We start from the raw sequence: 12014 nt of genomic DNA, 5'->3' as shown, positions 1-12014 counted from the left end.
CTGTGGGGCATTATACGTGTGACTGGCACACCACATTCTCCGACGGGTCAAGCCATAGTGGAACGCATGAACCAGTCTTTAAAAAATTTGCTTCAAAAACAGAAAGGGGGAGAGCAAGGGCTGAGCCCTTTAGATCGACTGAACAAAGCCATTTACGTCCTGAACTTCCTACGCCTCCCTCAACGCTGCCTTGTACCTCCAATCGTGCGGCACGGCGCAGGCCTGCAGAGAGACCTGGGGGATTTTAGGCAGGAAAATGGCATGGTAGCAGTTAAAAACAGTGTGACAGGGAAGTGGGAAGGACCATGTAGACTATTAACCTGGGGTCGAGGATATGCCTGTGTCATTACTGTCGCGTTAAAAAGACTGTAGTTTCGATATTTGTCTGTCAGAGTCGCAGGACTTTCACTGATTTACTATCAGAGTCCCACCAAAGGACTTTCACTGAATCAGATTCACAAATAATCGAAACTAGTTACTTTATTGAGAGCGACAGTCGCAGATTCGAGATTGCCGTTGATAAATTCACTGACTACAATAGTGCTAATTACTGAAGGTTAATATTGCTAGCAAAAATAACGATAGTACAACAAGCCGGGGTAACATTCCCCAGAGGGTGAAGGGCGCAGCGCTTACCCAGAAAGGCGTCCCTGCCTGGGGTGGAGGAAGAGAACGCAGCCCATCGACTGGTCCGTCAGATATCAAGTTTCATCTCTCCCAATTTAACAGTCATTTTCTCCATCCTTTTATCCCCAAAATTATGAGGTTTCCCTCCCCCAGGTGACGTGTAGTATGATTTGGGTGGAGAGACAAGTGCTATAGTCATATATGTTTAGCATGATGTCTAAAATCTTCATTAGCATATGCAGGGTGTCAACTTTAATATGCATTTCACAGGTAATGAGGCAAAGGTCAATTACCGGGCATGGCAGCCTCTCAAGGAAACAAAGAGCTACACAAGGTCTCTGTTATCTTGATTTTACTGTCTCTGCTGACGAAAAGCAGGGCTGTCCTGGCTCCCCAGGACTACCCCGTCATTTATGTATCCTGTGATAGCCAGACAAGCCTTCGCTCCCCTGGGCTGCACAAGAGATAGCAAAGCCAGTCTGAATTGCTCTTTGAGCACAGAGACTTCACCTCATTATCCAAATTCCACAGTTACAGATGCCGGAACCAGATGGGTACCAGCCAAGTGGATAAAGCCCTGGTTTGAGAAGATGGATTGGAATGAGTTACCCCACAACACCAACAACGATGGTGAGGGCTGAAGAAGTGCAGTGCCCTAGGTGTGGAACTGTGACCCATGGATCCTTGTGCCTTGTGAGGATTGTCGAGGCCGGTGGTGGTTTGAAAGACCACGTGCTGTGGCCCAGTGTGCTGTGTGTTTTAAATCCGGTGTGCTGTGTGTTTTAATAAGGAACTAAGTAAGGTGACGGGTTTAAAATGGGGACTTCCAAAACGGGAACTACTCTTTACAGGATGGTATCAAAATATACACACATTTTAAAGTTAAAGTAAATACTTTAAATTAGTAGAAATTTTATTAAAGTCTTGTTCAAATTACAAGTGCTAGCCAGATACAGATGACAGTATAAGATTTAAAAGTACAAAGAAAATGCTTTTTTATTTTTTAAGTATTTGACGAGAATATTCATATACCTTAGTAAGCTGGGCCACAGAAATAGATGCAGGAGAGTCACCAATCTGTTCACAAGAAAAGAAACACACAGTCGAGTTCTACAATCCAAACACGGCAATAGCTAACCTCTACTGTAGTCCCAAAGCCTGCACTATCGCCTCTGACTGTCACTGAAAGCTGCATTTCCAACCCACTGGAACTTGTATTTGTTCAAAGCAAAGCCCAGACCTACGACAGCTTAAGAGTGTGGTTAATGAGGTTAATGAGAAGAAACTACAATTACCAAACCCATTTGAGATCAGCTTACTGCTCCAGAATATCTCAGAGAGGGACCCTTCTCAAATGCTCACGACTGCTTAAAAGTCAAAGGGGTAAGGAAGCTGTCAATTTCCAGCTAAAGAGCATTCAGAAAATAAATTCAAGTTTACTCAAGAAGGAAGCAGCACTACAGGAAACTTATCTTCGGTGTAGTTTGAAAATTAATCAGTTCATGTCTCATCATTTATAAATGCACACGTTTACACTTTGATGAAGACAGCAGGTGCCTCTCAAAATAAAGCACCGGCATTATCAGCCCCGAAACGTGAACTCTGCCTCTCCTGTCAATATGTTTAAAAATGCCAAACTCACCATACCCCACGAAACCCAAATAAAAACACCAGTCCAAAACATCAGCCATAAAAGTAACACACCACCTAGTCTAGAAAAAAATTTACTGCTCCACTTATTGAAATAAAGGTGTTTACCAGGACAGAGCAGACACTGAGAAAACTGATTTCTTGTATTTTATTAGACCACAAGCCATACTACCCAAATCAGTTTGGGAAGTGTGAGAAATTAGTCTAGTCTGCCAATGAGTCGCTTTTTGTAAAATACGAAAGTTTACAACGTGTAAGCCAAGGTGTGCTAGCTTTGTGGAGCTCCCCCCAGCCCCCACCTCTGCGCAGACACGAAATAAACACCCGTCTCCACTCCGTGTGTGGCTCAGCTCTTCGCACACCCAGATTTGGGCCAACAGCTTCATGCTCCGTCTGCCACTCTCTTTCCCATGCGCAAAACAGGCCCGTGCTCTCTCACGGCAGGAACAATCACCACCGTTTTGCAGTTTTTCAGAGAGTGGGAAGGTGCTTTCTTGGAGTCTAGCATTTAACAGTCCTGTACTGACCAGGAACTGAAACATAACGCTTCATAAACTATTAAGTAGTTCCGGTATTTTTTTAGGGAGCAGTTATTATATGGCCTGCAGGCAACAGTCTGATTTCTTAAAGGTGGCGACAGCACTCCTTTCTACTAAACAGTTATCAAACGCAGGCGATAGATAATTCATGTACTAGTTAGTACATCTGCCCAACAGCCATCTTCCTCTTCCAATGATCCTACATTCTCGTGACTTTTTTTCCCCCCTAAATTTCTACTGAAGTATTTCCTGCCAGTCCCCGAAATCAATCAAGCAGAAACAACACCTCCATGAAACTTGTACACAGCCCTAAGGTAATACTGCAGAAGAACTGGGGGGAAAAAATCCAAACCCAACCAGCCAACGCAACCCTCAAAAACCAAGAACTGACAGTGAATTTATTAACTCCCATTTCAAACACAAGACTAGACAGAAACTCACATGACGCATGTGGGAAAGGGCACCAAAAACAGGAGGAAAACGCTAGTCTCACTGCTGGAACGTTACGTGTAAATTACAGAGGTTTCCTAAAATCCGATTGCTTGGCTGAACTAAACATTCAGCCAGGAAGGATCACGGTTGTGCCTGATGGTGCTAAAACAATGGGCCCGGCGCTGCGTTTCTGCAGCCTTTAAGGACAAGCCCTTACTAGAAATCCTCGCAGTTACCGAAACAGTAATACTAAACCAAAACGGAGGCACTTTCTTGCTTTGGCTGTAGTAACAGTAGGACAGCAGCGCAAATTTGGACGTATAGAATGACAGCTAATACAAGAGCGAGACAAGGAAGAAATACTCAAAGTAAAACCTTTTGTGCATCCTGTTCAGAAAAATCATGACTAATTTTAATTTTGCTGCTTTACTGTTCAACAGTGATTGGCAAGCTTTTTGGTGATTTCTTCCTCCCACACTAAGATCCAGGTTCGTCTTTGAAATACGTGCAGAAATACAGGTATTTAAAAAACCAAACCGAAACAAAAAGCCCACGCTTTGAACCAAGAGTGAGTTAGCTTTAAGAATAAAGTTAATTGTGTCTCCAACACCAGAAGCACCCGAGGCTGCAGTGCTTTTACAGGGAGCGAGAGAGAGAGGATTTGTAAAGAGCGATGCAAGGCTTCCACCCTCCCCACGGCTACCCACAACCCAAATCAGGTCCAGGCAGAGCAAACTAGAAGGGAACGTTTCTGCTTCGTCTTTCATTTACTTTAAGTAGTTCTAGCTAACGCTGAGGCTTCCCTCCCACTCCAGGGTTTTTCCTTTTCTTGGAGACATCTGTGCTAGCGGATGGCGAGATGCTACTCAGAAACGTGACACAGACACGCCAGGGAAGATGCGAGGCGAAAAGAACGTTAACCTTCTTTTGGAACATGTGATTTGTGTTTATGCACATGGTAGTAAACAACAAGAAAAATAACCCTTTTCAAGAAATAAAAACTCGTCTGAATTAGATGAAATACTATAAACGTGGTTTACATAAATGCATAAAATTAACTACTTGGGTCACTGGGCCAGTAAACTAACTCGAACTCACAACGCGAGGCATTCATGCATTCATGGCCAAAAAGGAATTCGAACCACTCGGTGACAGAATTACAGGTGTCAGATTAAGACGTAGTGGTTTTAGACCTACATACAAAAAGCTTACAATTTTAAGTTGATTGGATACTATTCCACGAGCATCAGAGGCTGCATTCTTCGCAGAACACAGAGCCAGAGTTCATCTGTTTCTAGATTTAAGTGATCCTAACAGCTTATCAAGGCATCAGATCCAGCGGTCCAGGGTTAGTGTAATGGCTCACACCACAGCAGTGAAGTACTTAAAATAAAGATGAAAAATAAAACCCACCAAATAGTGATTTTTATGCTGTAGGGACTATTTTGAAATGTGTAGTTACGCACAGCATTCAACCCAAGTGGCAAATCAAGATCTAGACCATTACCAGTCAAGTATTTCCTTGTGTTACTTAATTATATTTCAGCAGCCGAATGACAGTGTTTTCAAACCTGAAGAAAAATGCTGCTCCTTTTGCAAACGTAAAAAAGTGAGACTGTTATTTTACATACCGCTTTTGATGTTCCACTCACTGGCTGAGTTCGACTTCTAGAAGAAGAAAGAAAGGTGGTCAGAATTTAAAATAAAGCACTTGTGCCCAGCATCAAGCAGCAAAAACAGATTATAAAAACGGATTGTCAAAACATTATGTTCTGATAGTCTACTGAATGTGGAAATTTATTCGTATACATAAACTGTTCTCTCTTGTACACTCAGTGCAAAGAAAAAAAAAACCCAGATCACATTTCACCTTTGTCACAAATTACTCCAAGACTTACAGATACAGAACACAACAGCACAAGAGGAAGTCCTCAGGTATTTTGTCTCTGCTACCTAAGAATCTAAACCATGATGTCTGTCCTATATTTTGTGTTCTTAAATAATCAACCATCAAAACAGGAAGGTAACGTTAGCCAGTCTGTATATCCCTAGTATCACAAATAGGGCCATACACAGTACTTTAGTTTCTAAGCAAGAACAGTGATGGTCTAGACCCTTCAAAGTGCACCTTTCCTTAAGCGAACCAGAAATCAGTCATCCGACAAAGACATAACAAAAATGTCAGCAGCAGAGTCTTTACAAGAGCGTGTCTTTGTGGAAGCCCAAGCACTGTGCTCAGACGGCTACCATATTTAGCCACTAAACGTGTTACATATGCTATGTTGATTCAAAATAGTACTAGAAATGTCACCTGACAGCAGTTTCTAGAATTTTGTTCAATTGAGGAGTCCCGTGACAAAAGAAAATAGCGGCCTCGATTGCCAGAATTTGTTTTAAGATGATCTTGAAAATGCTACAATATTTTAGGAACCATTTATTACGTTTGAAAACTTGCTGAGATTCCACATACTCATTGATCCGTACTGCAGAGGCAATTCAAAGGCTGCTGTGGAATTCACGTACAAAGAGAAAGGCTCGTGCTTCCTGCCACTGCTAGACCACCACCAGGCTCACAATTACAGCCACACAGCTCCCGAAGGGGAGCAAGTACAAGGAAACACTGTCAATGACCACCCAATGGTTTCTTCATCCACTTACCTCAAAGAACATACTACAAGGTAAGTAACACATTTTTGAAGGCCTCTCCACCCTTACAGCGTACGTTCATCATTCCCAAACTGTAGCCACTCTGCCAGTGGCTTCTGCAATGTTTCCAGCTGGAGGAGCAGAAAGCTCATCTGCCTGGTGAATTGTCAATGCTAGAACAGCAGTGCCGTTCTTCCCTTATCCCCACATACAGGTATTTACCTGATCTTTGAAGCTAGCAGCATCTATCCTCTCATTGTGGGGCAGCATTACAATACCAGGAGAAGGTGCCGTCCAATCAGAAACGGAGGATGCACTGACAACGCAGCACTAAGCATACACATTTTAATTAACCCCCAGTGTTTAGAAGCACAACTCTGTGGCCTCCAGAATTACTAGGGAGTACCTGAAAGCACTGCAACAACTACGGCAGTAACATGCCCAAAGCTGACATGCAGAGCCACGTAAATTCAGGGGGTTTTGCTTGCAGACACTTCATGAGTACCAGGATGCTGCTGTACTGTTGGTGCGAGACACGCTGTAACTCATCACTCTACTCTGTTGAGAACCAACACTAGAAAGACATGGCAAAACCACAATTTAATAACATCTTTTAATGGTGGGGGAGAGGCATATCTTTAAGAAGGCCGGAAAATATGACCATTCAAACAACGCTAATGTAGCTGACATAGAACGGGTCTGTATGAATGCAGAAATGACAGCAATAATCCTGTAGTCGGCAGTGCATTTGAGTATCTGTAATTTTAAGCAATACGCCCGATTCTCTGTCCTCCGTAAATCTTAGGAATACAGAATTAAAACCTGGAGCACAGACATCGGCTTAGGGTAAAAACAGACTTAGAAAGATAACTAGTAACATTTGGTAACCTGCTCAACTGCTTACTGAGTTTCAAGTTTGGAAAGGATTAACTATTCCTTCATCGTACTCACACAAAAGGCTTTAGGACACTGTTCTTTTCCTCTGGCCTTAAACGGACATTGTCTTTAGGAAACTACTAGGAATCCTTTATGAATGAAACTCCTTGTTTGCATTGCTCGCCAGCTGGCAACCTGGGTCTTTCCTCTATAGCTAGTATGCAAAAAACCCAGATTTGGGCTGTAAGAATACCCTCCAGCCCAAATGCAAGGAATAGTCAAACACTGAGACGCAGGCTCTGCTGAGATGGGAACAAATCCTAAGATGACACTACAATGTGTATCTGCCTGTACTATAAAAGCAATAAAAGCAAACACATATAATAAGGAATTTCTCCATATGGAGATCCATGTAGAGACCATGGGTCTCAGAACAATCAGCCCCAAGAACAAACCCAGTAGAGGCATCTGAAAAGTTACAATTGGTGGAGTGTGAACCCCATGTCCCAACAGGACTAAAAATGTCAGCCTGCTTTGGGGCAGACACATTAAAATCTAGCCCATGACAACAAAAATTAACAGCAGCTTTAACAAGAAAGATACAAGCTGAAAGCCCCTGTAAACTAATATAAATTTAAAAAGCTATCACACCAAAACCCCTTAGAAAGAATACAATGGTTTATGGATACTTACCTAACAGATGTTTTGCTGGTAGCTTTAACTCCTCCAACAGGGATTCTTCTGACAATCACCGATGAGTTCTTAGGAATCAGGGCATTGTCATCTGTGTATTCTGAAAACAAGAGAAACACAGGAAAAAACCCTAGTCCATTCATAAGGATTAAGGATTAATACGTAATTACACAGCACTTCAGAGAATCCCTTGACAGATAGAAAAGCAAACTTTTGTATGTCACATCGCGCTTTTATCATCTCAACACACTAACAGTACATTGCAAGAAATCTTCAGGTTTAAGAACCAAACACATACAGCAAAATTTGTCTCCTTTTTTAAAAAAAGTTGGAATGCCAACAGCAAAACGGTCTCAATGGTCACTAAAAGAGAGTCTGCTAATGCATGAGGTTCTGTCCTGATCTAACTCAAGTTGCTTTTGCTTCTGTTAGGCTACAAAGCCAACAGATCTTCGGAGCCGAACAACCCACAGCAAAGTCTCACCTGCATAAACCAGAGTCTAAAGTCTGTCTAGCTTGCCCTGCAACAAAACAGGCACCGAGCTAAAGCATGAAAACGCCATTGCTTCCATAGCTGTTAACTCAAATGATTCACCTAATGCCACCAGTGCTCAAGACTGACGGAACGCAGAAGAGACCCTGCCATCTCTGTCTATTTCTTGGAGCATCTTCCACCAACAACCACACTTCTCGGCCTCTCAGTGCTTTACATTTGAATGGAACCCAAACTGGCAGTGCTAGAATTTGCATCACAGAACTTTTGGCCTCTTTTGAGCTTGCTTTCACAAGTTGGGCAGAATTGGCTCAAACTAAAGTGGTATCTCCCCTCTGAAGCTAATCATCTCCTTTGAATTAAACGTGAAGGGACGGGAACTCTTTCAATTCCCTTCTTGCAGAGCAGAGAGACTCAAACAAAACTACATACGAAGACAGCCTCTAAAAGCCTTTAGAAAACAGTGTGTGCCTGACGCTACCCGTGCTTTGCCTTGGCTTACACCCTGTCAGTCTTTTGAAACGGAGGAAAGCCTTCTGACCTTTTACATACGACCCAAAAAAACCTGCCCTTACTACCTGAGACACTGGGACTGAGCAAGCTTAAAATGCAAAGCCCTTCCCATGAGAATGGTTGTCTATTGTACTTACACCAGCTGGATATGACTAACTGTTTTAAAGCACTACCAGCAGCCATTCCCCGTCATCTGCCTACAGTTTCAAATGCTAAAAGCCCTTACCTTTGCAGAACGATGGCCTGAAAACCAAAGATACTGGATAGCAAGCCAAGCTCTGTCAGGGAGATTTTGCTCAGGGATCAGACCCAAAATAGGAATAGTTCACAATTTAGGCATCATTTTTCAGTATATTCTTCCTATGGGCATGACTTCCTTTGGAGTTAGCGGGAGTTTGTTTTGAAGACATCGCATCACAGCATTACTAAAACCGTCAAGTGCGTGCTGTAACACTGAACTCGAGCAAGTTCCGAGCTGCAGAGACAGTCTTAGAAGAGCACTCTTCTTCCTTAAAACTAATCACCCAAGAGCGTTCAGAGTCCCATTTTTGGTTTTATACTTTTTTGTCTTTTGCCTGATAAGCAGAATAGCACATTCTCCAAGGGGTTTGAGACAGAATGTTACAGGGCCGGAAAGAGTACTCAAGAAACCTGAGTTCTGGAGTTTACTGTTCTACCACGGTATTGTGAGAACATCTATGATAAGAAATTCAGATCGAATTAAAAGGAGGCAAGTTTAAATGCGCCATTCCTGAGTATGGGCTTTTTGAAGGGAATTCTGCCCTTACAGAACACGCCTCTAGAGTAAGTGTGGAAGAGGACATCCCCCCACCCCCTCTGTAAAATAGGTCCCAACCATCCCTTTGCCTTCCCGGCATCTCTAAAAGCATCATCTCATATTTTTCCACTGAGCTTTAAAATCCTCTTTGCTTTTACCTCATACTAGCTTTGCTTCTATTACTAGATTTCCATTGTGAAAAGTAGCAGTTACTGAACTGTAAAAGCTTGGAGTACCCAGAAAAACCTGAACAAGGAGGCCATCTTCACTCAAGCTTCACTTTGTTCTTTCCAAGAGCATTTCAACATTTTGTCAGGACTGCTGCACAGACAAAGGTATAAAATGCAATACTGTATGTCCGCATATAGGAATTCCAAACATCCCACTGAGGCAGAAAATCTGGGGTTTTTTTCCCTTTTTTTCCTGAAGGTGAGTTTAAGCATCTAAATCTGATGAATAACAACTGGAAGTAACGGTTATGCATATCAACCAAAAAAGTTGGCATTCATACATATTACACCAAAACGTATTCTTTAGCTGTGCTCTGAAAACCACTGGGGTATTTTGGTGTTTTCGCATGGAAAACACCCTTACCTTCACTAAGTCTCTCTGCCACCAGTGTACCAAGTTTAAAAGATTACACGCATTTTACAAAGGTCAAAGTGCAACACAACCTACCTAGAGGAGGATTGTGTCACTGCCACACATGACTGATGCTCTTTGAAGCAGGAAAGTTAGCCCCTTTCGGCCCTTTAGGCAAAGCCCCTTTAGGCCCTTTAGGCAAAGCCCCTTTCGGCAACCCCACGTTTAAGGGAACCTACTGAAGCACATGCTTTTTCCTCACTGCCCTGAGGCCCCGCGCCCCCACGCACCTTCTTCGGTCTGGGCGTTGCTGATCTGCAGGTCACAGTTGGCCACCTTCAGCTTCTCACGGCCCATGATCCGGCACTTGAGGTCGCGGAGGGAGATGTGGAGGCCATCGAAGGTCACTATATCGTAGTTCAGCTTGGAGAAGAACTTATAATGCACAGCAGACATGGTCGGGGCCAGGCGGTGCCTGCTACGCAAAGGCGTCTACCACAGCAGATGGCGTCACGGCCTCCACACCGCGTCAGGGCCCACGGCGGCGTGGGGCAGGGCCCACTGAGGGGCCGGGGCCAGCAGCGCAGGCTGAGGGCGAGCGGGCTGGCAGTGCTCAGAGGCTGTGGCGCTCTGCCATGGCCAGGCCCCGCAGCCTCAGGCAGACTCGGCTGGGGGAGGCCTCAGGAAGGCCCCGCCTCCCAGCCCCACAAGGTCTCCAGCCTGGGGCTGTCAGCAATGGCGCTGGGCTGTGGCGGTGGGGCCAGCCCGGCTCCTCCCGGCAGCCCAGGCGGAGGGTGGGTGAGGGGGAGCGGCCCCCGTGGCCCTGGCTCGGCCTCCCCTCCCTCTCTGGCAGCAGACAAAACCAGTATCTGATGAAACACAACAAATATATTCCATGAACTGGGTGCGGAGAGCACAGCCCCGCAGCTCGGGGCTGGCACCGGCTGGGGCTTTGCTGGGAAAAACCAGGCGAGAGTCACCCTGACGTCCCACACACGTACCTCATGCCGGGACCTGCCAACCCTTCCCTCTGCCCAGCGCCCCCACGGGATGCAGAAAGCAGCGCTGCTGGCCCTGGTGTGGTCCTGAGCCATGTCGCAGCAGACGAGTCCTTAACCAGCAGGCCTATCATGTTAAACTGACATTTGAGAAGTGATGAGACCCTAGTGGTGCACGAAAGCCTTTTTTAAAAGTCGAGTTCTGTACAGGACTGCCATGGAAATTGACTGTTTGGAAAACAGTCTGTTCCCCCGCTCAATTTGCCAGCAGTCCAACAAACCCACGCTCGGATTTCTGTGCCTCGGCCTACCTTCCTTGCCCGCTAGAGTCTTGCAGTGCATTACCAGCTCAAGTGATCTAGCCCCAAAGGTAACCCTACTGAGGCGAGATCTTTCTATGAGAAACAACATCTTTCAAGGTCTTGTACATAATGGCACAGGAGGGATAAAAACCTTTTCCCGTGTCTAATTGAAAACACCTGGGTATGTCTGGCTGCTGGCAGGAAACGCCCCAGAATTGCCCCTAGATTTTCAGCAAATCAACAGTCAGGGATGGAGCACCAGCCACATCCCTTGCCTTTGGGGATTCACAAAAGCCCAAGCCTGCTGGTGAAGTCGTTACTCACAGGAGTCGTTCCCCATTGCGGCCATGGCTCCTCGTCAGGAACAGAACAGAGGGGAAAGCTCTGGGTGACAAAGGACGCCAGGACGCGCTCCAGAAAGAGAAGATCAGCACCAATCCCCTCACCTGAGTGCAAAGAAATAGTTGCACCCCTACAAAATAGTTAAGAAAAGAACCCCAAGCCAAACCCACAGCACAGCATCCCCCTCTACAACCGTTTCAGCGGTAGTTACAACCGCTGCACAGCTGCAGGCTGATGGCCCTGCTGGCCCTGTCACAGGACTCTCACTGACAGCAGTTACCAAGGCCCTTTTGGAAGACTGCACTGTGCGTCACCTTCACTGGAGAGGACCTGCTGCTTCCCTGTGGCTGCCTTTAGCAGCAGAGCCCTCTGGTTCTCCAGCCCACACTTTCCCACCTTGGATGCAGGAGGGACCGGCTTTCAGCCGCTGCTTTAACAGCTGCCTTTGCTGTGCTCCTCTGCTGTCTCCCTTCCCACCGCATCAGTCAGGGTGGGCTTCTTGTCATTCCAGACTGAGCCCCCAGCACATGCTAAAGAAACAAC

General features: G+C 45.2%; 1 protein-coding gene across 1 annotated transcript; it reads right to left on the bottom strand.

Moving 5' to 3' along the window:
* Positions 1-4813: 4813 nt before the first annotated feature.
* Positions 4814-10285, bottom strand: LOC141736637 (E3 ubiquitin-protein ligase RBBP6-like). Its single transcript, XM_074571183.1, has 3 exons — positions 10120-10285; positions 7464-7563; positions 4814-4916 (listed from the first exon to the last, which is right to left on the bottom strand). The coding sequence occupies exons 1-3, from the start codon at positions 10283-10285 to the stop codon at positions 4814-4816; spliced, it is 369 nt and encodes a 122-aa protein (XP_074427284.1).
* Positions 10286-12014: the final 1729 nt, after the last annotated feature.

The sequence above is a fragment of the Larus michahellis genome, assembly GCF_964199755.1.
Source record: "Larus michahellis chromosome W unlocalized genomic scaffold, bLarMic1.1 SUPER_W_unloc_1, whole genome shotgun sequence".
Lineage (NCBI taxonomy): Eukaryota > Metazoa > Chordata > Aves > Charadriiformes > Laridae > Larus > Larus michahellis.
Note: the sequence above shows the minus strand (reverse complement) of the source record. Positions and strands in the feature narration are given on the sequence as shown.